General features: G+C 34.3%; 1 protein-coding gene across 6 annotated transcripts in view; it reads left to right on the top strand.

Annotated features, from left to right (window-relative positions):
- Positions 1–22,500, top strand: part of LOC135224627 (chromodomain-helicase-DNA-binding protein 7-like) — a 271,651-nt gene that overhangs the window by 82,135 nt on the left and 167,016 nt on the right. For 5 of the 6 annotated variants that reach the window (XM_064263824.1, XM_064263819.1, XM_064263822.1 and 2 more), the window contains 6 exons: positions 1,538–1,734; positions 2,902–2,952; positions 7,196–7,388; positions 14,087–14,211; positions 16,737–17,070; positions 17,308–17,410. In XM_064263824.1, coding sequence (XP_064119894.1) covers positions 1,538–1,734; positions 2,902–2,952; positions 7,196–7,388; positions 14,087–14,211; positions 16,737–17,070; positions 17,308–17,410 — 1,003 coding nt within the window. The remainder of the gene's footprint in view (positions 1–1,537; positions 1,735–2,901; positions 2,953–7,195; positions 7,389–14,086; positions 14,212–16,736; positions 17,071–17,307; positions 17,411–22,500) is intronic. The other variant, XM_064263825.1, reaches the window with a different exon arrangement.

Below are 22,500 nucleotides of genomic sequence, written 5' to 3'. Positions count from 1 at the left end.
GTTTTCACATATGAATACTACACACTATCGAACACTACACACTGTCAATTCTTTTGATTATCCTAGCAAAATGTGAATAAAATTTATTTTGCTATCAACCTTTGCCTACTGGCTGCGTGCCATTTCCAACAACAGTTCATGAATGGAAATTTTTCTCATACACAGAAACAAAATTTGTTGAAAATTTTACCTTGTACAATGTACTGTTTTATTACTTAACACACTAATTCAACTTTTGAACACATAAATAATAGAAAAAATTTGAAAAGGGGACTTTTTGGGTAGGCTGGAATGAATTTTCCCAAGTCCCTTTATTTTTTATGGGGAGATTTGGTTCATATTTTGAAAAATTCAGATTTCAACTAATTTGGCTTTACAAGCCTCTGTGATGACTGGCACTTATCAGAAGGGTCAACTTTGGATTTTTATTATTTTTAGGGTTACTTTAGTCTTTTGTCTGACGTAACATCAGATGGATTAAAGTGAATTTTCTTTCCCCCTAATTAATGCCAGTATTGTATGATTTATGGGCTTGTATGTGGGGGTGTGTGAATCTTTTTTATAAGACCAGTGTGTGACTATACAGATCATGTAGGCAGTTCCCTCTTCCACTCCCCCTCTCCACCTCATCCCTAATTTTTATTTTATTAATTTTTTTTTGTTTTTTTTTTGTGGTGAGAAAGTAAGGAAGAAGTGGAGGTAGCTTCAGTAGGGAGGATGAAGTACTATTCTAAACAGGAATTCATGACCAGTAAGGCTGGGATTTTCTTAGTCCCACACATGAAGCAGTGTAAATTAATGGGTTCATGTGTACAACAATTTTTTTATAGAAAAAAATTTCTTTTTCTCCTGGCACAGTTGAAGTTTCTTATACGTATACGTAAACCCTTGAACTAAGTCTGTTAAACATTTGAAATTCACAATGGTGTTGCCAGATAGAAAAAATGCAGCCAGATCTATTTAGCCATTTAATTCTTTCCCCAAAGTTAATCCCTTACAGTGGGTTTGCCTGAGGCCTGTCATTTACTGTACTGTTTCTGCTTTGGCCTTTCATACTGTCCTATCACAGTGACAACTTAGTACTACAGTGGGTCTTGAGTGGATGGTTAGTTTAAGACAAAGCCACTAAAAGGGCTACTAACCTTGTAACTGCCGCATGCTAATCACATGAAAAAAATTAGGTTTTCAATGAAAATATCTGAAGACTAATGTGTTTTTAACATCATTTTTAAAATTATGGCTCCACTTTAGAAAACTTTCTCTTGAAGTTCTGCTGAGTATATTAATTTTTTTTTCTCTCCAACAAGGGAATTCTGTATTTACCCCACCCAGACGTTAACACAAGTACTCTGTTACCCATCCCCAGTGCTTTTGACACACAAAGTACATCTCCCTCCCAGTTCTGTATCTTCAAGCTACCCCGTGATAAGAAAATGCCAGTACTAATGCCATATTGATTAAATTTGGATTGTATTCTAGTTATTCAATTAATTTTATATGGTTTTTTGTAATATTTTTTTTTTCTTCTTGATTACAGCAACAGCCCCCAACTTCGTTAGTAGAGGAGTCGCCAAACAACAACAATAAGAGCAAAAAACGACCCAGCAAACCCAAGACCCCAAAGGTGCCAAAGCCTCCAAAAGAGCCCAAACCAAAGAAGGAGCCGAAACCCAAAAAGGAACCGAAGCCCAAAGAGCCTAAAGAACCCAAGGAACCAAAACCCAAAAAAGCCAGGTGGGTATTCATGAAACTTTGATTGTACAGAATTTGTGATTCAGCTTCAATACTATACTTGCTTTTGCAGGGGCCTTTGCTGTTGCCTGTCTCTGTAAGGTGTTACTGAAAATAAACAACTGAGAATGTGTAAGCCTTTGTAGTGGAGTGGATTTGGTTTAATTGCACTTACAGGTTGGCTGACTGGATAATGTATATCGGTGCACTAAGTATTTTTGTATGGCAGATATATGCAGGGTATCCAAATAGAAAATGGTAGAGGTGGGGGAATTTATGAATGGGCTTTGAATTAGTGCTGTTGCAAGTTTATTGTAAAGCATGTTTCCTTAACCCTCACTGGGACTTGTTGCTTTGATAGCATAGCAGCCACATTTTACAAGAGGGGGATTATTTTTTTGCGGGATATAAGAAAGATTTTTTTAGTAAAAACAAATATACATATCAAAATTACATACTAGGTTTTGTTTCTTAAATGTGCCTATGTACTTTGAAGTTTGTATTCGTAAGTGTAACAGCAGTTTCTCATTTAGATAACTCACATAGGACCTTAAAAATATCTCTTGTAAAATATGAGTGTACCTGGAATTTATCATCTTGTAAAATGTCAGGTCCTTGTTGGGAATTCATTTAAACTATGTGCACTGCGCATCTATCTAGGGTCGTGTGTGTTTCCTTTTTGTTTGTAAGGTTGGTGTAATTTAGGGTACAGACTGTATTAGTACATGGACGTTAGATCATTTGTTTAAGCTTTGCAACCATTGCTGTAAATATATTTCTTTGCATGTCTCAGAACTAACTCAAAAGTAGGTGGTACAGTAAGGGTGTATGTATGTTATCTCTGGGGATTATATTCTTCAGCCATATACTATTTGGAAATCAGCAGTATAGCCATCTTGTATATTGGGTGGATTTACAGGTTTAACATTCTGGTGAACATAGAGGGTTTTGTAGAAATTGCATCTAGATGCCTGCTCATTGGATGAAGAGTTTTAAGCTAAAATTCACAGAAACGGGCTGAGGTATTTTAGTTTGGAGTATTCTTTTTCATAGATAATAAGAGATTGGCTGACATCAGCATAGCAACACTTATAAGAAATTAACATGAAAAATTGGTGTTGCTCAAAACTAATGTACCCAAGATATAACTGTTGCCGCTCACTCCCTCAGACCGCCTCGCCAGCCCAAGGAACCCAAGCCTCCCAAAGAACCAAAGAAAAGGTAGGCTATTCAGTTCCTGCATTTCATCCTGCTCTTGTTGTGGTTAGTAGGGGGCATTTTGATTGCGCCCTTTCTCTTTAGGTATTAGAGAGACATAAAAAGGTAGCGGTGTTATATTTTTGTTGCTTGTATGATTTGCTTGTGTTTTGCTTTTGGTCATTTTTTGTATATTCAAAGCAGCAGTCATTTTATTTAATCTTTTTGTTTATGTTGACATAATTTTTGTTTGCTTGACCATCATCTCTAGTGAATATATTCATGCACTTTCTTAAGAGTAGATATCGCATTTCCTCTATGACTTCTTTTGCCATTTTGAATAACATTAATTTGTCAAACTGACAAAACTGAGTATGAGTGAGATGGCAGATAATTCTGTTGAATTATCTTAATGAAAAAGAATATTATTAGATCAGCCCTTTAATGAAAACAGTTGATACATAGAACATATTGTTTTCTAAAATAAAATTATTTTTTAATATCTTTCAGTGTGTACCATATTTGATGGGTATACAGACCACAGGATTCATGAAAATTGTGGTGTTCTCAAGTATTAGAACTCGAGTGAAGTAGTCAATAGTTTTCAAAATAGATACATACTAACTGTATGATATATATGTTTTGCTAAGAATATATTAAAGAAAGCATATCTAGTGAGGGTTGGGTTTGTTTCAACCTTTAAACTTGAAGGTATTTAATAAGGTTTCAAAGTTAGGTTCAAGGTTATAGTACAAGAGCAGTGCTAATTGAAAGATGATGCCATTTGTGTCATCTTTCAAAAAATATTATAAAGAACTTATTTATAGTTTCATGTGTTTAATGTTTTTACTAACACACCCTTACTGTCATAAATAATTATAGTTTGGGGAGATATCAAGCTCCCACTCTAGGTATACTCTTATTTCATATTGGGACCAGTGGGAAAAGAGGCGTATACTCTTATTTCTTGTTGGGGCCAGTGGCAAGAGAGGCTGGATTGTGGCAAGGCTAAATATGGGGTTCATTATCTTCATACAATAGTAGACAATTGATTTTATAGAGTGGTAGAAATTTCACTTCTCCCTCCCCTTCCCCCATAGTTACCCTTCATTTTTCATTTAGAAAATAATTTTAGAGTCCTTTGATCAACTTTCAATGAAATTTGAGCTGTGTATAATCCCAACCGATTATTGTATTAGTGCAGTGTTGTGTGTGTGTGTGTGTGTTTGTATGGTTATGCATGTTTCTGTAAGATAGAGAGAAGAATGACATATACTTAATCAGAATCATGGGAAAAATGATTATTTGGGGAAGCACAGCAGCACAACCAAGCAGAATGATGCCTTGCCTTCCAGATTAGTGGAGAGTAAGGCTTGGGGATGCATAGTGGGAATTGATGACTTGGAGAGCTTTGTAGTTAATGTAACTGGATCCATTCATATGACGTTAACTACATAATTTGTTATTGATGACATAAGAGAAAGTTCGGCGTGATGTTTTGTATCATTAATGGGTGGTTGAAGTATTGTTACAGATTTTATTGTGATTTGAAATAAAAATTTCTCGTATATTGCGCATTACATCTGTTAATTACGGATTTGAAATTTTTAATGCTGAACCAACCCCACAGTAGGTATTTTGAACAAGTTAGCTATGTTGTGTAAATATTTACATTTTATACTCTTAAGTAATAGCTCAATCTAGAGAAAATAAGTTTACTCATTTTGACACAATGTGAAGACTGTCTTCTTGTTGCAGTGATATTGGCAAAATGTATTTTTTCTTTTTAAAAATTTTGCCAGTTCATTTACTTGTTAACTAAGTTCCATTCTCAGGAAAGCTAATTTTAATCATTTGAAAGGTTATACGTAGATGTAGGAACTCATGAAAATTATGAACCACATCCCATGTTTGTGCATCTCTTATTCTTTTACTAGTGAAGCTGTATTTTTTGACACTTCATATTAAAATGTGATATACTAGTTGGTGACTGCAAAATATTTTTTTTATATTTGTCAGTTCTTAGTAATGGTAATGATAGTTTATTTTTATATCATTCAATTCTTAGTAAATTAATCAAAATTTATTTTCTTTTGTTTATAGATCTGTCAACATACATTTAAACCTGTCTTGCAGTGGTCCTGCTGATGAAATAGCAAAACATGCATGCAAAACAGGCTTATTTGTATGTTGGTAATGCTTCTTGTTAATTTCTGATGTACACAAAAACCTGATGCATTATAATTTTTTTTTTGTTCATTCATTTTTCATTTTACTAAGGGAATGAATGATCTTGCCAGTACTTGATACTATTTGGCTTTCATGTCTCAACCAGAAGGTGATCTCACTGTGTAGGCAACTTTTCGAATGCACTATATTTAGTGCAATGTTGACAGTGCAATAAGTTTGTTTTTTTGCCAGTTTCAATTTTGTTTGATTATCCTCTTCTAGCTGTGTCTGATTATGGAAGTGAAGAACTATGCCTTATATGATCTGGTAAAACTGTGTGATTATGATAAATACAGGCAGTCCCCGGTTATTGGCGGAATCGGTTAATGGCGATGCGGTTTTATGGCGCTTGTCTAGCGTCGTCAAATTGGCGATTTATGGCACCATAACGGGCTGAGTTTCAGTTATCGGCGCTTTAAGTTGCCGATAATAGAGTTATGGCTGCCATAACATACCTAAGAAAGGTGCCATTAACTGAAACTCGGCACCGTAAGCGCCATGAGTTGCCGAGTTTCGGTTAACGGCAGTTTTAGCTTATCAGCACCCTGCTGAGAATGGAACCCCGCCGATAACTGGGGACTGCCTGTTTTTGATAATGAGACTGGAAAAATAGAATTTATCTTCGTAACCACATTAAGGAACTGAAGTCATGTCTGTCATTTTCTTTGGCATCCAGTGGCCCCTTCATGTGGCCACATCCCACGTTTACTACAGTTATGAGCATTATATAGAGTTATCTTGTATTGATATCTCGATGGATTTTTTATCTATTTTCGTATTAATATCTCAATGGATTTTGTACTATTTTCCTTGATTCTATGTTACATAGTCATACTTCATTATTTCCTTAGCAAATAGGTGTACTATTCTTTTTCATCAAACCTATTAATTTCCAGGCTTTGAAGTGTTAAGGGTATCAGTTATCCAAGCAAGTGGCTTGGTATTAACAAAAAGTTTTCTGATACATATAACCAAAATATATGTTAGTTTGATGCCAATAGACTATATATATATATATTAGAACTCAAAAGCAGATTATGGTCTAAGACAAAATAAATGCATCTAACAATGAAAAATTTTCTTGAAAGAAATTGAACCAGTGTAGTATCTCATATTCTGTCTGCATGTAAAGATGTGTTTAGTGTGCTAACTTAACCTGACATGCATGTAGTACATTGTTAACATAGGCATTGAATTGTTCCTCTACAAATGCTTATACACTATTTTCATTGTGTCCATGAAGTAGGAAAATGCTCATTTACAAAAAATTATTTGTTTGTAGTATGTATTTCTATTTTACCCTGTAAGTCCTTGAGATAGGTGTGTGTCTGTGTGTTTGTGGTGTGTTTTTTATGTGAGAAAAGCACTTATCAAGGTTTTCATTGTTTCACTCCAATTTCTGTAATGAAGTGCTTTTCTGCACTACTATCAAGAAAAGTATATTGTATTGTTTTAAAATAACTACAGCTTAATTTATTACTACTTGGGTAAAATGTGACTTTAAGACATCTTGGCAACTATGAAACTCACTTTTATCTTATTCAGGGTGTCTGTTGTCTAATACATACTACTTCAGAGCTTAATTGCCCTATAACATGTATATGTTTTGTTTACTTAACTGCAAATGTAACTAATTTTTCTCATGATTATTATAAGACTTTTCATTAAATTATATATACATTTTTTGTAATAAAAATATACATACTTGTATTGAAATAGAAAGTATACATACAGTTTATGCCAACTTGTTTACAAGGTTAATGAATGTCAAGAATATCAACTTTATTTGTATCACTGCAGCAGTAAGGTTAGATATCATGGTTAATATATTATGATTAATAAAACATGATATTAATCACAAATCAAGATGAAAGTTATGGGATATGGTGAACCAAACTATGCTGCATCAAGAGTTTACAAAGATCAAGGTAAAATGTGACTGAAAGTCCTATGTTTAAAGGAGTGGAATGGAGTGAGTAATTTTGTGAATATTACTAATATTTCCATGTAATTTAATTTAATTTTTTTTTTATTTCAGCACCTCGTCCTCAAAAAAATCTCGAAGTAAAAAGAATGCAACAACAACAGCAGCAGCAGCAGCAACAACAGCTGTTGTTGTTACTGGTCCTGATGGTCTCCCACTGCCAGTTGACACTGGGACAGGAGCTCCACCAGCTGCATTAATGGATCCTGCTGTTGCACCCCCTGGGACACCTCTTGATCCTACGAAGGTCAGTTGCACTGAAAGGAAATAAGGGAAAAACTTTTTTAGACATCATCTTTACTACAGTTTGAACATTGTCTTGCTGCACAATCCAGTTAAAGGAATACACCTGTTAGTTAGCCTGAACTAGCCTACCCTCGAAATTTAAATAGCCTTCCCTGTACATCTACATCATGTAACTTTAGATCAAGCCCCTCCCCCCCCTTTTTTTACACGTTCGTTAGTCGTTGGATAGCCTATGTGCAGAATGCAGCTAGGTGCATAGAGCAAAGCATATATCCTTATGTACATGCAAAACCAACTTCCCATCCTTGAAGAAATGCAATTTTAATGCTTCTGTGTGAGTCTCCATCTAAAGGGAGGAGGGGACTACAAAAAAATCTTGTTTTTATTGTGACAATCTTATTACATAAAACTTTTCATCGTAAAATAACCAGAATTGTCATTTAGGATGGAGAATGAATCAGAAGTTAATAAAAGGAGGAAAAAGAGGACGTAAGTTTACATAATCCTAGGAAGAAATAATGGGAAGTTGGCAAAAATAACTAGTAAATAAGGAGAGCTTCTATAAAGTAATGAAAATATTTGCCAAGGAATTAGCTGGACAATGAACATCTCCATCAGTAATGAATCCAAGGGAGGATGCTGAGTATGAAAGGGCTAATAGCAGATATGCCAGGAAACCTCTCCATTGGGTCAAATAACTAAGGTGTGGATTTCGAAGATTAGGGATGATTGATTCAGACCCATTGCCAATGAAAGTAGTACATGGTTTGCCCGGGGGCCCCATTGTGTGGCAAATGAATAGAAATAGAGAAATAGCTTTCTAAGTTGAAACTAGACAAAATGCTTGGACAGTGGTAGGTTGCCCACTCCCCTGCATGGCTGAGAGCTCTTGATTTAAGATAAGGCCAGAGAGAATGAAAAGGGTGTGAACTTTGTTAGCCCTAATGCCGAGCTTAGTGAGGTCTTTGCTGGATGCAGCATAATAAACATGAGACTATTAATTAATTGTGTTTTGGCACCTGAGGGATTTCTATGATTGGTGAGTGATAACAGGAGGGAGGGAATAAGGGCAGCAAAAGAAAAGGGAAAAAGAATGAACCATCCATGTAAAAAGAATGAGTCGTGTCTAGAAGTCCTGAGTCTAACAAACCACCAAGTATCGGTGAATGGAGTAGGAAAGTTTCTTTGGAAAGGCATGGAACATATACACACACTTGTAGGAAACCAAGGTAATGAACACAGCATCGATATATCATTAGATTTAATCTTCATTAGTGCCGCGGAAGTTGGTCAAAGAAGGTCCCCCTAGTTGTCATACACCTTTAACGTGTCTTTCTGTTTCTTGAAGGTAGATTGTGGGTTGTGGATACTCTTTACCTGTTATAATTCTCAGCAGTATTTCCAGGTGTTATTTTTTGTATAAACTACTGAGTCTAGAGTTAACGCTTATTTTGGAACTGGGTTCATTATTGTACTTGAAGGTATGTGAGCAAAGATTGAGTCGGATTTAAATGTTAAATAGTTCTCTAGTTAATGCATATTTGGTTATCTTTTGATAATGTAATTGTTCATATGTGGAACAAACCTTCGGTCTTAACAATAGGATGTTTTTCCAAGCGCAGCTGGTAACTGGTTATTACAATGAGAGATTGTAAGCAAGGAATCTGTGAGATCTGGCAACGCCTGTGCATAAGAGGTGAAAGCTGGTCAGCGGCCACTGTTTTAGTAATGTTTCACATGTTGGCAAGATTTGTCATGATTGCACACATGTAAAGTAGGCGACAAATATTACTAGACATAATTTACGGTGTCCTATAATGAAATGATGTATCCAGAGTGACTAATTCAAAATTTGATTTTCCTCTTCTTGATTCACTTAATGTAAGTGTAGGTTTGGCACCATGAGAAAAATTAGGAGTCCTAAAGGTGATAGCTCACGAAACTTCAGGTTAGACCATCAAAGGGTTAACTAGGTACCTCAGAACTCTCTGCTACATAAACGTTATTGTTAATTGTGTTTCTGACAGTCTTCCAACATCAAACTGCTAATATGACAAATGATACAATGCAAAATGAATAGTTATAGCGGAGGTGAGAAGACAGTTTAACTAAGCCTAGTATTCGAGAAAACTATCTAATTTGGTGCAGAAATCATCAATTTTGAGAAAATGATAATGCAATAATATATCGAATGAAATTTAAAAACTGGGTTTGTCTGCCGAAAGAATTTTTCCTTTATTTTAAATACTTTTGGAGATACAGTGGTACCTCGTTTGTAGAACTTTCTGCTTTTCAAACTAAATTATCAAGAAAATTTTGTATTGTTTGCCGAACAAAAACACGTGCTTCAAACTAACTGATTGATTATCTTGTTTATACTTGTATTCAACGGCCTATTATCTTGTTTATACTTGTATTCAACGGCCTATCGTGTCATAAAGAAAAACTGTATTACCATGTTTTTTCCTTTACAATATATTGTGTAAATAAAAGAATAAAGCATTTAAATATAAAATTTAGCATAAAAGCTGTACAAAATCATACGTCGCGGTGATGTCACGCACAGCTGACTCTAGATTGAACGAGGGATTCTTGCTATTGTTGAGGAGAAGAGAAGGTTAAAATATTACTGTATTTATATAAAAGCAGTAACAATTCATATAAAAAATTTAATATAATAAAATATATAAACAATTAAATGCAATACAGTAACAATAAGAATTAAAAAAAAGCATTAAAATAATTGAGCAAGCGTTTGCTGTGCTGAGTTAAACTGTATAATTTAGTGATGACGATATTCAGAAAAATAGTTTTCCCAATAAAATTTAGCGTAAACAATGAACAAAATCATACGTCATTGTGGTGTCGCACAGCTAACTTGAGATAGTGAGGGGGCATTTTATTGTAGCTTGTAGATTTCACTATTAGGTATCATTGTTGAGGAGAGGAGGAGAAGAGACAGTAAAAACATTACTGTTATGTAGATAAAAGCGGTACTAATTTACATAAAGAAAATAAAATGGAATTTCATAATAGATTTATCAATGGTAAAACATGAAAATAGAAAATTTATTAGTAAGAAAAAAATATAAAATAGTCTTAATTGAGCCAGTGTTCGGTGCGCTGAGTGAGACGAGAGGAGAGGGAAGGGTCATTGAGTGGGAGCTGGGGTCTGCTTCCCACTGACTTACCAGCTAGGTCGGGATGATTATTTGCACTAGATTTGCCCAAATCACTTCTTTTTGTTTGGTAAAATATCCATCAAGTGACACTTGCTTTTTATGAATTTTTAGCACTGTAAAAGTAACTCCGCTCTATAATAAACGCACTGGTGCTGCATTTGGCTTCTGAGTGCCTTCGATTTCTTGTTTAAACGACTTCCTAGTGAAGAGTAATTTAATCTCTTTCCTTTTCTTACTTGCATTCTTTACTTATTGTTTGTTTGCAAAATCCTCATGTTTATTTTAATTCTTCTGTTTGCCAACAGTAAGTTGATGTGGCATAATTAATCTCCTCCTTGCACTTGAGATTAAGTGTAAATACATCAACAATCACACACACTTGATTCTCTCTCTCTCTCTCTCTCTCTCTCTCTCTCTCTCTCTCTCTCTCTCTCTCTCTCTCTCTCTCACCTTGTAAAATGTACATAAAATTTATTTTGTTATTAACTTTTACTTACTGCGACCATTTCGGTTTCTTCATAGGGTTCCTGTCTCTCCCGCCAGCCCAGCTGGCCATGCACCATTTTCACTGAACACTTCATAATCATACACCAAATCAAAATTTTTCAAAAATTTTACTTCATATACTGTTTTATTACATACATTACACTCTTCATTTAACTTTTGAATGCATTAATAATAGAGAAAAGAAATGGAAAGGGGGACTTTTAGGGTTGGTCGGAATGAATTATCTTTATTCCCGTTATTTCTTATGGGGATAAGTATTTGTTTCATATTTCGAACAAAATGCACTTTGACCATCCTTCTGGTATGGATAAGTTTAAAGTCGGGTAATATTGTAATATCATTTGAATAGAGATAGGAATTGACTGAGTTGGGCTGGGCCGGCAGAAATGAGCCTGTGAATGAGGAGGGACTACTATAGTTCAATCAGACAAGGCTTGCAAGGTGGCTTAGTAAGACTACACAGCATGAAGGTCAATTGCCTATTGGAAAGCTCATCAGAACTTAGGGAACTGATATACTGAAGTGAAGGAAATGGTCAGAAGTGCTCTCTTTTTTCAATATAAGTAGCACATTATGAATAGAGACCAATGAAAAGGCAGAAAAATTAACCTGGATAGCTGAGAGATGGAGCTTCAGGACATTGCTCACTTAATAAGAATTCCACAAGGACTTGAATAAGGGCTTTGTTGGGCCAATAGCCCTCCTTTTCTGGTAAGGAGTTGCAATGGAGGACCTACAGAGAGTGGCAGTTGTGTCTGTAGAAACCTCAGGAAAGACCCTACCTTGGTGGCTTTTCAAGATACTAATTGCCTTGTATGAAGATTCAGTGATTGATGGTTAAAACTGTGGGAACAGGTCTGCTGCAGAGAAGACCTAGGAAAATTTATGACAAGTTCTAGATCCAGGATCCACTCTTGCTGTGGCCAGAAGGGTCATTAAGGGTCTTTTGAGAAATAGTTCTGGTTGAAAACTGCAAACACATGTCTTAGGAGGTTGAATAGGGAGAATGCATAAATGTCCACTCTTTCTCATGCATGAAGCATGTCATCCACTGCCCTGGCTGCAGTGCCCAGGAAAGGTGAACAGTACAGAATGAGTTTGGCATTCAGTTGAAGTATGTAGCAAATTGATCCAGCTAAGGGCTTTCCATGATCTACCACAGTCATCTTGTGGGATTAGATTATTCTGATTTTAGAAAAAAGAACATAATGATATCGAATGTAGAAGAAAAGAGAACAAGGAATATCAGGATTGTTACTTAGGGAACCTCCTGCTTGAGCACTTAATCTGTCTTTATTATTGTGTTAGGTTTTTTGACAGGTCTCTAAGCAGGTCAGTGTCTGTAAGAAAAAGTGACAAACATTTAGAGACTGGCATGATACATTTGGGTGAGAACTCCTCTCAGTAGCTACCATGGACTGGTTTAGCTATGTAAATTTGTTTATTTCAAAGAAAAAACAAAACTTCAAATAGGCAACCTAGTATAGTATAGTGGAGGTAGATAGTGATACAATAAATAGCATACTTTATAAACTTCAAATACAGTAGAATTTAATATAAAGCCAAATAAAAACATTTATTTTGAAAGGGCAAGTGAATGACCTATCTATCAATAAATTTTTTCACATTTTCTTTCATTGGTGAGATAATACCACATTTAAATGAATTGTCTATGTGATCATAATCTTCTGATGTGTTGATTATAACATTTAATCATACCTATTCAAACTTGAAACAGCCACATATTACAGTCCAATGTATTATTGTTGGGTCCACAACATTTACAGATGTCCAAGCAATTTGTGTCCTTATTGTACATATCTCCAATCATGCATTGTCCAAAGAGCAATGGTGAGAACTAAAATGGCACCATATAAACATGGTTCTTATTAAGCTAGTGTTTTCACCACAGACTATATATAGCCTTAATGTTGTATAGTACAGGACTAGTTTTTACCCTTAGATAATTCAAAGGTTTTACAGATTAATTAATTTTAATAACTACTTTACAGCTAACAGTTATTCTTGGTATAAATTTTGACTTTAGTGAAGTCAAGAACATTGTCTAGCCTAGCCTACATCTTTTTGTACTGCTTAGGGTTTTTATCTGAATAATTACCAGAAAATTTAGCCACTTTTACTTTTTTTTTTACTATTATTTTACCCAACCTTAGTTGATCAACATTGTAATTACTAGAAAAAGTAACTCTGCTCAGCACAGTACATTACACTACTAGACATATGTAAATCAGTATTTGGTTTGGCGTTGATTATCTTACTTTATTTATAATGAAGGACTGAGTGTATGCAGTGGCACTTAAATCTTCCCCAAATATATCAGTAAAGGTTGAAGTGATAAACTCAAGTGTGTTGGCACATTGAAGTTCTGTACATTAGGAGCTTAAAAGCTACTCATAAAATTTCTCGTACCATGAAATGTTCATTCCACTAAAAGTGTCAGGCACATAACATGGAAATCTGCTAGTATAAGATTGAGATTGTTTGGATATGTGATTAGTGGGGATAAGGAGAACTTGATCAGAAAAGGAGTGGTAAGGAAATAGCAAGACAAAGGTGAGCAAGTGTTCATATAAAGTTTAGTTTGTATTTGTTGTTTTGATGTATGTATATTCCTGTGTATTACACACACACACACACATATATATATATAATTTCTTGCTTTTGTCATTTTTATTCTACCTGTCCAAATTTGAGCAATAATTAAATGTAGCATCCAGAAGTGTTGAACTGTGAAGTCCTTGTCTATGTTGCCAGTACTATAGAGGCCAAATGCAGTTACCTTATACGTAATGAAGTAGCTCAGCCTGTCAGTAATGATTTAATATCTTTAATAATCCTAAAATTTAATGTCAGATTTCTTTGAATAACTAATGATTGACACATCATATCAATCATTAGAAAGTAGCATTTTTTGTAATGTCACCTTTATTTGACCCACATATTTAATGAGTAGCTTTTGTAATATTCTAACTTGAATTTTATCCTGCAGGTTGATCCAGCTACAGGGTTGCCACTGACTCCTGCTTCTGCCACAACAACTCCTAGTAAACCAAAGAGTGAAAAGAAACCCAAAGTGAAGAGTACTTCATCTGGGAAACGGAAGCCTGCAGCTAAGTATGTAGAATTTTTCATCATTGCCTTATTATACAGCGTTAACATTTCTAAGATCGCTAGGGTGGGGCCAGGTAGAAAAGGCAGAGTTGTTATATCTACGGGTATGTAAGTCCCATTAAATGCTTCCCACAGATAAAATCCTTCTTAGGAGGATTTGCTTTAGACCTTGGAAGTCGAGGGAAAGGGTATGCTCCTTCCCTCTTAACTTTTTTTTTTTTTCATTCCCGATTCTATTTAGCTATTCCTCCTTTCTCTTTCTATAATTATAGATACGCTGAATGGCATGTTGGCTCTGGTGTTTGGACTTGAGACAAATTCATAAGTCAATCGATCTATTATCCCCTTAGAAACATTTTCATCAAAATCATCCAAGGCAGTCACAGACACTTTCCCTTTTCTTTTTTGAAACACTGGAGATTCCGCTCTATTTCCCGCCTCTCTTGCTTCCTTGTTAAGTCTACGAATAGTCATTTCTGACACTTTTGTTGCTTCTGATGTTCTCTGGATAGCCTTCGAAACATCAGTTACAGGACCTTCGTGATGTTTTTATAAAATGAAGTATTTCACAAAATTATAGACTATTTCCCTGGCCTCAGGTGGTGGGTGAAGACGTTTACGGGAGTCACTTGGGCTGGGCTGTCCATACTTTTCACAGTGGGTGATTGAGAGTGAGTATCCTTTAATGATATTGACCATGACCTTTTAAATCCTCTTAAAAATCATAGGTTCCCTAAACTCAGATCTGGCATTGCCGGGGGAAAAATATGCCATATCTTCATTTTCATTAATGAAACCGAGGTTTTAACGAAGAATATATGAAATAAGATATATTCAAAATATCTGGTGCAAACAAACGCATTTCAAGAAATAAAAACTATTTCAATAGACTCCATGAAGCTAATATGATTACCATAACGTGAAAATTGGCAACGTATGATATCTGTACAAGCCACACCACAGCGATCTTAGGAAATTAAACGCACTATAGTCATATATTGTTATTTCAATACTATAGCCCAACTTCTTGGGACTTAGTAAAGTAGCAGCGTTGATTTCCCATCACCATTAGTCAGTAGCTTTTCCTCCATATAAACTTATTCTCATGTCTTCATATTATTTGGTTTGGTCACTTTTCACTTATATTTTCTTGACATTATCGTGAGTTTAACAGAAGTCCAGTTCATGTTCTTACATTGTTTTTCCAATTAGAGTTGCCATAATTACATTACTCCTCTTTTATTTACCTGTTTGAATTTGGTAATGTATTGCAAACAATTTTTTTTGGTATGGTGTTAACATGCTATTCATTGTTGATTGTGTTGATATTTTTTTTTTTTTACTAGTTCTCAACTCGCTTTCATTAACCAATATATGTAGCCTGAATTATCTTGAATTTTTCTCCGGTCTCTTGGTACTGTACCTCTCCTAGATCCTTTATCATAATAGTACCTATACAGGCTTTTAATTGTCCTCAGGCCAGGAATCTGAATGTATATAGCATAATTTTCTCCAAAGCTTCAATTTCCTAAGGTAATGTTACCTGTATTTCAGTGTTGTGTAGGCTCCAGTGTTTCTTAGTTCCTACCAGAAACTTCAAGGGACTGTTATTTTCCTTGTTGTCTTATTGCACTGTCTTTCTGTCAGCATAACTTTGTGATTGTAACTACTCTTAAATAGTTTAAGGTATTTTGACCAAATAGGTACAGTAAATGGTTACATCCTCTTGTATAGAAGTGCATTGAGTGAGATTGTCTGTTTGTGTATACCAGTGCTAGTTGTATTTACCAATTCATTGGAGCTCTCGGTAAACGAAGGGATTTCAGTTAGGAATAGGTATCACTTAGGATAGGTATCACATATATACCTTGTTTGCTAGTGTTTAAGATACACTTGTATCCTTAAAGTATAAAAAAATCACCCTGCATACGTATAATGTGGTTATAGTACTTGTGATAGAAAAAATCTACAGATACGTGATCCTTCATTTGTGAGTGCTATAGGCCTGAGTATAGCCTTGACAAACAGTCAGCAGACAATTCCAATTTTAGATGTTTGTGATAATTGAAAGCATATCATATGTCAACTTTTTTTTTTTCCTGCTTGAGAAACTTTTAAACAATTACAGGCGTTTTGAAACATTTGAACTTGCTTTTCCACAACTGGATGAATACCTTCATGGAATGAATTATTTAGAAAGTCTTGTCATCTATTTGAATTGTCAAGACTGTCATGTGTTCAGAAAAAGTTTGAATAACTGTTGTTTGAGTATCTGTCTACTAAATTAAAATATTCAAGTGGCTTAAAATAGTTTTAGTTTGTTTTCTTGGTATGTTATTTTGTTTATTTGTCCATAGTGACAGTTTGGTCACCTTGATCTACATTTTTTAATATCTGGTCAGATCTTGTGTTCATACTAAAGTATTAGCTTTTTTGTATGTTGTATATATTTGGAAGACAGTAAGATGGTTTATTATATGCTGCTGAGATTGTTTATTGTATTAAACCAGGATTGTCTTATTTTTCAGATTGTCTTTGAAATTTAAGCCTAAAAAGAAACGACATGGTTCTGAATCAGATTACTCGGACATGGAAGTTGGGGGCAAAGGTGACTCTTCAGCCCGTGAGGATGATGATGCAAATAAGAGAAGGTCAGGTCGAAACACATCCAGGAAGAAGTATGTTGATGAATTAGACCTCAACCTGTCTGATGATGAAAACTTGCTTATTAAGAATGGCAGTGCAACTCCTGGCCCCATCAGTGCAGCTGGAGATTCACAAAATGGATCTGATACAGTAGCAGCACAGGGTCTAACAGAGGATGGAGAGAGCAACCTTATTAAGCCAAACTTTATATATGTGGTGAGTGTTGCTTTTTAATATAGGTTTTACTAAGAATGTATAAGATATTTAGAATGAAGGCACAAGTTCATTTTAATAGTGTGCTGTTTGCACTGTATAACCGAATGTTGAAAGAAAAATATTGTTGTGCATTTTAATGAGACTTATTTATTCTTTATATTTCATTAGGGCAGTAATTTTATTATATGTATATAAGAAAGGTCTCATGCACTGTTTTATTTTTCTTTATAATTTAAGGATCCCAACAGTGAAGATACTATGGTGGTTCAGATTATTCTTAGCATGAGGACAGGACAGAGAGAAGTGGAGAGTGATACTGAAGAGGAAGAAAAAGTAGAAGGTAGGTCACCATTTCACTGTCGGTATTTTTAGTAGTTGATGATAGGTATCTACCGTAATGTAGAAGAAATATCTGGAAAAGCCATAATAAGGGTGAGAAAATAAATAAACATTTAGTGAATTAACATTTAATAAAGAACGAGACTTACACCTAAGATGGAGAGCAGGTAAGGAAATATATTATGTAATTACACAGATGACTTACCTTACTGGCATGTAAAAAAAAAAAAAAATTGTTTTTGTTGGCCACCCAGGATGACCTAGGAGTTAAAATATGTATTCCTCACAAGACTTGTTTTTCTTGTTATACAGTGATACCATGGTACTCTTTGTTAATAGGTCCCAGAAGACACAAGAAGTACAAAAAATATTGTCCCCTTTAGAATAATATAAAGTTAATTCATTCCCACCTGACCGTCCCAGGAAATGCACTTTTACAAGGCATTTTATGCAATGATTGGCTTGTGTTTTACTTTTATAATACAGTAATACCCGAACTTACTATTTGATTTGCACGAATTCACAGTAGCGCGAATATTTGCAAATCCTCCAGAAACACTGCAAAACCTTGCAAGTATTGATGTTTGATTTATAATGTGAATTTTTAAAGTTTTAAAGCTTTTCTGTATAAAATCTATTAAAAATTTACTATTTTTATTTTTGTACATGCATAAATATGATACAGAGGGTAGTTAGTGCACATACTTCCTTTTACAAGATGCGATACCCATTCACAAAGTTACTACACTTTTCAAAGATGATACCCCTTCAAAAACTTTGTTTAATTTCTAAGTAGGTACCGGCATACATATTACAAATAGTAAAAGTTTTCATGCTTTCAAGTGTAAAATCAGTATGGAGATTTTATGCATGTTATTTATATTTTTGAAAATATATACAAAAACAGTACGTAATTCTGTGTTTGTCACTATATAAGACCTTCAAGATCAACTAGTAAAACATATCAGACATATAACAGGGTTTGTGTTCTGTGAAAATTACTTTCCTAACCTCAGAGAATAGTGCTGTTACAATCTGTATGTACTATGTTACGCAGTTTTTGAAGATGATACCCCTCCAGAGTTTTTACCTTACATGACTTAGAACAAGAGGTGGACCTTGGAGTCATTATTACCAAGGACTTAAAATCCACAAAACAGTGCATAAAAGCTGAAAAGAAGGCACAGAAACTAGTGGGATACATAAAGAGGCAGTTCATATACAGAAATAAGGAAACTGTACTGCAGCTCTGGACGTAAATAATTAGACCTTATCGTGAACATGCAGTATAGTTTTAGTCACCAAGACTAAGAAAAGACTAATAGATTAGGAGTACAAGCAAGAGCCACAAAGTTAATTCCATCCATCAAGCAAATAGGTTACCAAAGATGACTAGAGAGCCTGAACATGTATAGCTTAGAAACATGATGATTGCGAGGATAAGTAATAGAAACATTTAAAATACTGAAAGGCATAACAAAAGTAGACAGTAACCTATTTACATAAAATGGAAACCAGACAAGAAATAATGGATGGAAACTAGAACTGAAGAGATAAAACACATCCTATTGTGGGGACTTCTTTACATACAAGATATGTGACATGTGGAATAAACTGCCACCAGAAGTTGTAAACAGCAACAGTGTGGAATAGTTTTAAAGAGCTATACAAAATCATTAGGACATTATATACAGACAAGTCTTTGAGACATCCTAATTCTCTCTCTCTCTCTCTCTCTCTCTCTCTCTCTCTCTCTCTCTCTCTCTCTCTCTCTCTCTCTCTCTCTCTCTCTCTCTCTCTCGTTCGTTTATAGTTAACCCTCGCACTAGTACATGATTTTAAATTTATTGAATTTTACCTTCACCCTCTGCAAACATTACGTAGTTACATACATGTTTTCTACGTAGTTACATACATTTTTTCTTTGTTTTTGAATTGTGTACCTTCGTTATGACTGACTTATGAAATTTGCCTAGTGACCCAAAGAAAACTACTTTTACTCTGAGGGAAAAAGAAAATGGCATCACATGAATTAGGGGTAACGTTAGTATACATACAAAAATGGATATGTATGTATGTAGTAGTTGCTGTAACTATTTTTATGCCAACCAGTTATTTCTTTTTTAAGGGTAATGTATTAAACTAACTTTTAAATGAAATTACAGTAACTTTAAGGGGGCTGGCTGGCTAATGCCATTTTTTAAGGACAGGACTTTGACATTCATACCCCTTAACCTGTAAACGCCGAAGCGGTATTTTAAAAATTGTCTCCCATATGCCGGCGGCGTTCTCCAGTGAGCGCAGAAGCGGAAAAAAATGTTGTTTTAAAAAAAACACAGCACGGTTATTTTTCAAGGTTAAGAGTTCATTTTTGGCTCCTTTTTTGTCATTGCCTGAAGTTTAGTATGCAACCATCAAAAATTAAAAAAATATCATCATCATATATAAATATTGGGATATATGACAGCACGAAAAAAAAATGTCATATATAATTTTAAACAAGTCGCGCTGTGAGCAAAGCAGTGAAAGCTAACGAGTTAATTTTTTTTTGTTTTATTGTACACTAAATTGGGATCATTTTCGTATGGAAAACATTGTAAAACGATCAAGGCAACACAGAGAACATATCACAAAATGATGCATGAATTCGTAATGCACGGGCGTAAAAAAAAAGCTGTTTTCAAAAATTCATCATAAATCGAAATATTGTGCTAGAGACTTCCTGTTTGTTGCAAAATGAAGGTAATTGATTGAATATTACTAGACTGTAAGTGTTGTAGCTTACAATTGCAGTTTTCGACCATTTCGGTAGAGTTAAAGTTGACCGAAGGACAAATTTTTTTCTATTTATCGTTATTTATATGAAAATATTTCAAAACTGGTAAAAGCTACAACCATGGGTTGTTTTTTGTTGTATTCTACATGAAATTGCATACATTTTCATTTATATAATGGCTAATTTAAAATGGTGCAAACATTACGACAATCGGACAAAAAAAATTTGATTTTTTTGGAAGAGTTACCGAGCGGACGTAAGGAAAAAGGTTTTTTCATAAATTCACTATAAATCGAAATATTGTGCTAGAGACTTCCAATTTGTTTGCAAATAAAGGTAAATGATTGAATATTACTAGAATGTAATAGTTTTAGCTTACAATGGCATTTTTTTACCATTTCGGTAGAGTTTAAAGTTGACAGAAGGTTGAAATTTTGGCACTTATCGTTATTTATATGAAAATATTTCAAAACTGATAAAAGCTACAACCATGGGTTTTTTATTGTTGTATTCTACATGAAATTTTGCACATTTTCTTATATAAAATATTATGTAACGGCTAATTTAAAATGGTGCAAACATTACAACAATTGGATGAAAAAATTTCTGATTTTTTTCGGAAGGGTTACAGCGCGGACATAAGCAAAAAAAAATTTATTTTTTTCTCCATAAATTCACCATAAATTGAAATATTGTGCTAGAGACTTCCAATTTGTTGCAAAATAAAGGTAAATGATTGAATATCACTAGAATGTAAGAGTTTTAGCATACAATTATGTTTTTCGACCATTTCGGTCGAGTCAAAGTTGACCGAAAGTTGATATTTTTGCACTTATCGATATTTATATGAAAATATTTCAAAACTGATAAAAGCTACAACCATGGGTTGTTGTTTTTTTTGTTGTATTCTACATGAAATTGCACACATTTTCATATATAAAACTTTATGTAATGGCTAATTTAAAATGGTGCAAACATATTAGGACAATTGGACGAAAAAATTTATGATTTTTTCGAAGAGTTACCGCGCGGATGTAAGGAAAAAGTTTTTTTTCTTAAATTCACCATAAATCGAAATATTGTCCTAGAGACTTCCAATTTGTTGCAAAATGAAGGATAAATGATTGAATATTACTAGAATATAAGAGTTTTAGCTTACAATTGCATTTTTCGACCATTTCGGTAGAGTCAAAGTTGAACGAAGGTTGAAATTTTGGCACTTATTGTTATTTATATGAAAATATTTCAAAACTGATAAAAGCTACAACCATGAGTTGTTTTTTTGTTGTATTCTACATGAAATTGCGCACATTTTTGTATAAAACACTATGTAACAGCTAATATAAAATGGTCCAAAAATTATGTCGGTGACAAAATAATTTCAGAGATGTGTCGCTGATGCCGTTTAGTGCGAGAAGAAAGAAATTCGCGCTTGCACGCCTGGGTAACGATTGTAAACAAAACAACGCCTTGATCCGTGAGCTCCCAGCATCCCCCAAGGCGCGTGATTCAAAAGTTTTCGCCTAGTAGGCCTATAACTATTTTTCCGCGAATTAAAAAAAAAAACTTTTTCGTCGAAGTACCATACACCGGTTCGGCACCCGACAGACAATTTTCGTCGACGTTTAATACGTCCAATCGCCATTAAAGGGTTAATAAGGTGACTTGAGATATCTCCAAACCGCATATGATTTTTTATTTCGGCTTTATTTAATTGTTCTATTATGTCTTTCTAAGTTATATAACAAATTTCAATGCTATCTTTAAAACTAAGTGAGAAGATAAAATTTGAAGGTCAATAACTATAGTTTTGAGATATGGGCATTCAAAGTTTTCCTTTGTATTTTTATAAAGACAGTGTTAATAAGTAATGATTACTGTGAATTTATATTTCTTTTTTGGGTATTAATAAAGCAAAACTATATTGTTTATTATAATTTAATCATAAATGAAGGTCCCTTTGCTCTTATATTGTAGCCTGTGGCACTGTGTCAGGCAAGACGGGACGCTCTTTCTTACGCAACTCTCTCTCTCCTTCACTAACTTGGCTTATTACAGCAAATTTTCTTCTTCTGTATGTTAATAAGATGTTTTCCTTGTCTTTTCCTCTTTGGCATGATGAAATTTTTGCCGAAACAAAGATAAACAGACATAAAAACAAGAGAATGTCAGAGGTGAAACTTAAATCTATGGTACTCTCTTTTTACAAAGACATTGTTAGTAAATCATTAATATTATGAATTTCATATTCCTTTTTGGCTATTAATAAACCAAAACTGTTATTTATCAAATGAAGATCCCTTTGCTCAAAGACC

This window comes from Macrobrachium nipponense, chromosome 12 (genome assembly GCF_015104395.2).
Source record: "Macrobrachium nipponense isolate FS-2020 chromosome 12, ASM1510439v2, whole genome shotgun sequence".
NCBI classification, from domain to species: Eukaryota; Metazoa; Arthropoda; class Malacostraca; order Decapoda; family Palaemonidae; genus Macrobrachium; species Macrobrachium nipponense.
This window is presented reverse-complemented; position numbering and strand designations above follow the sequence as displayed.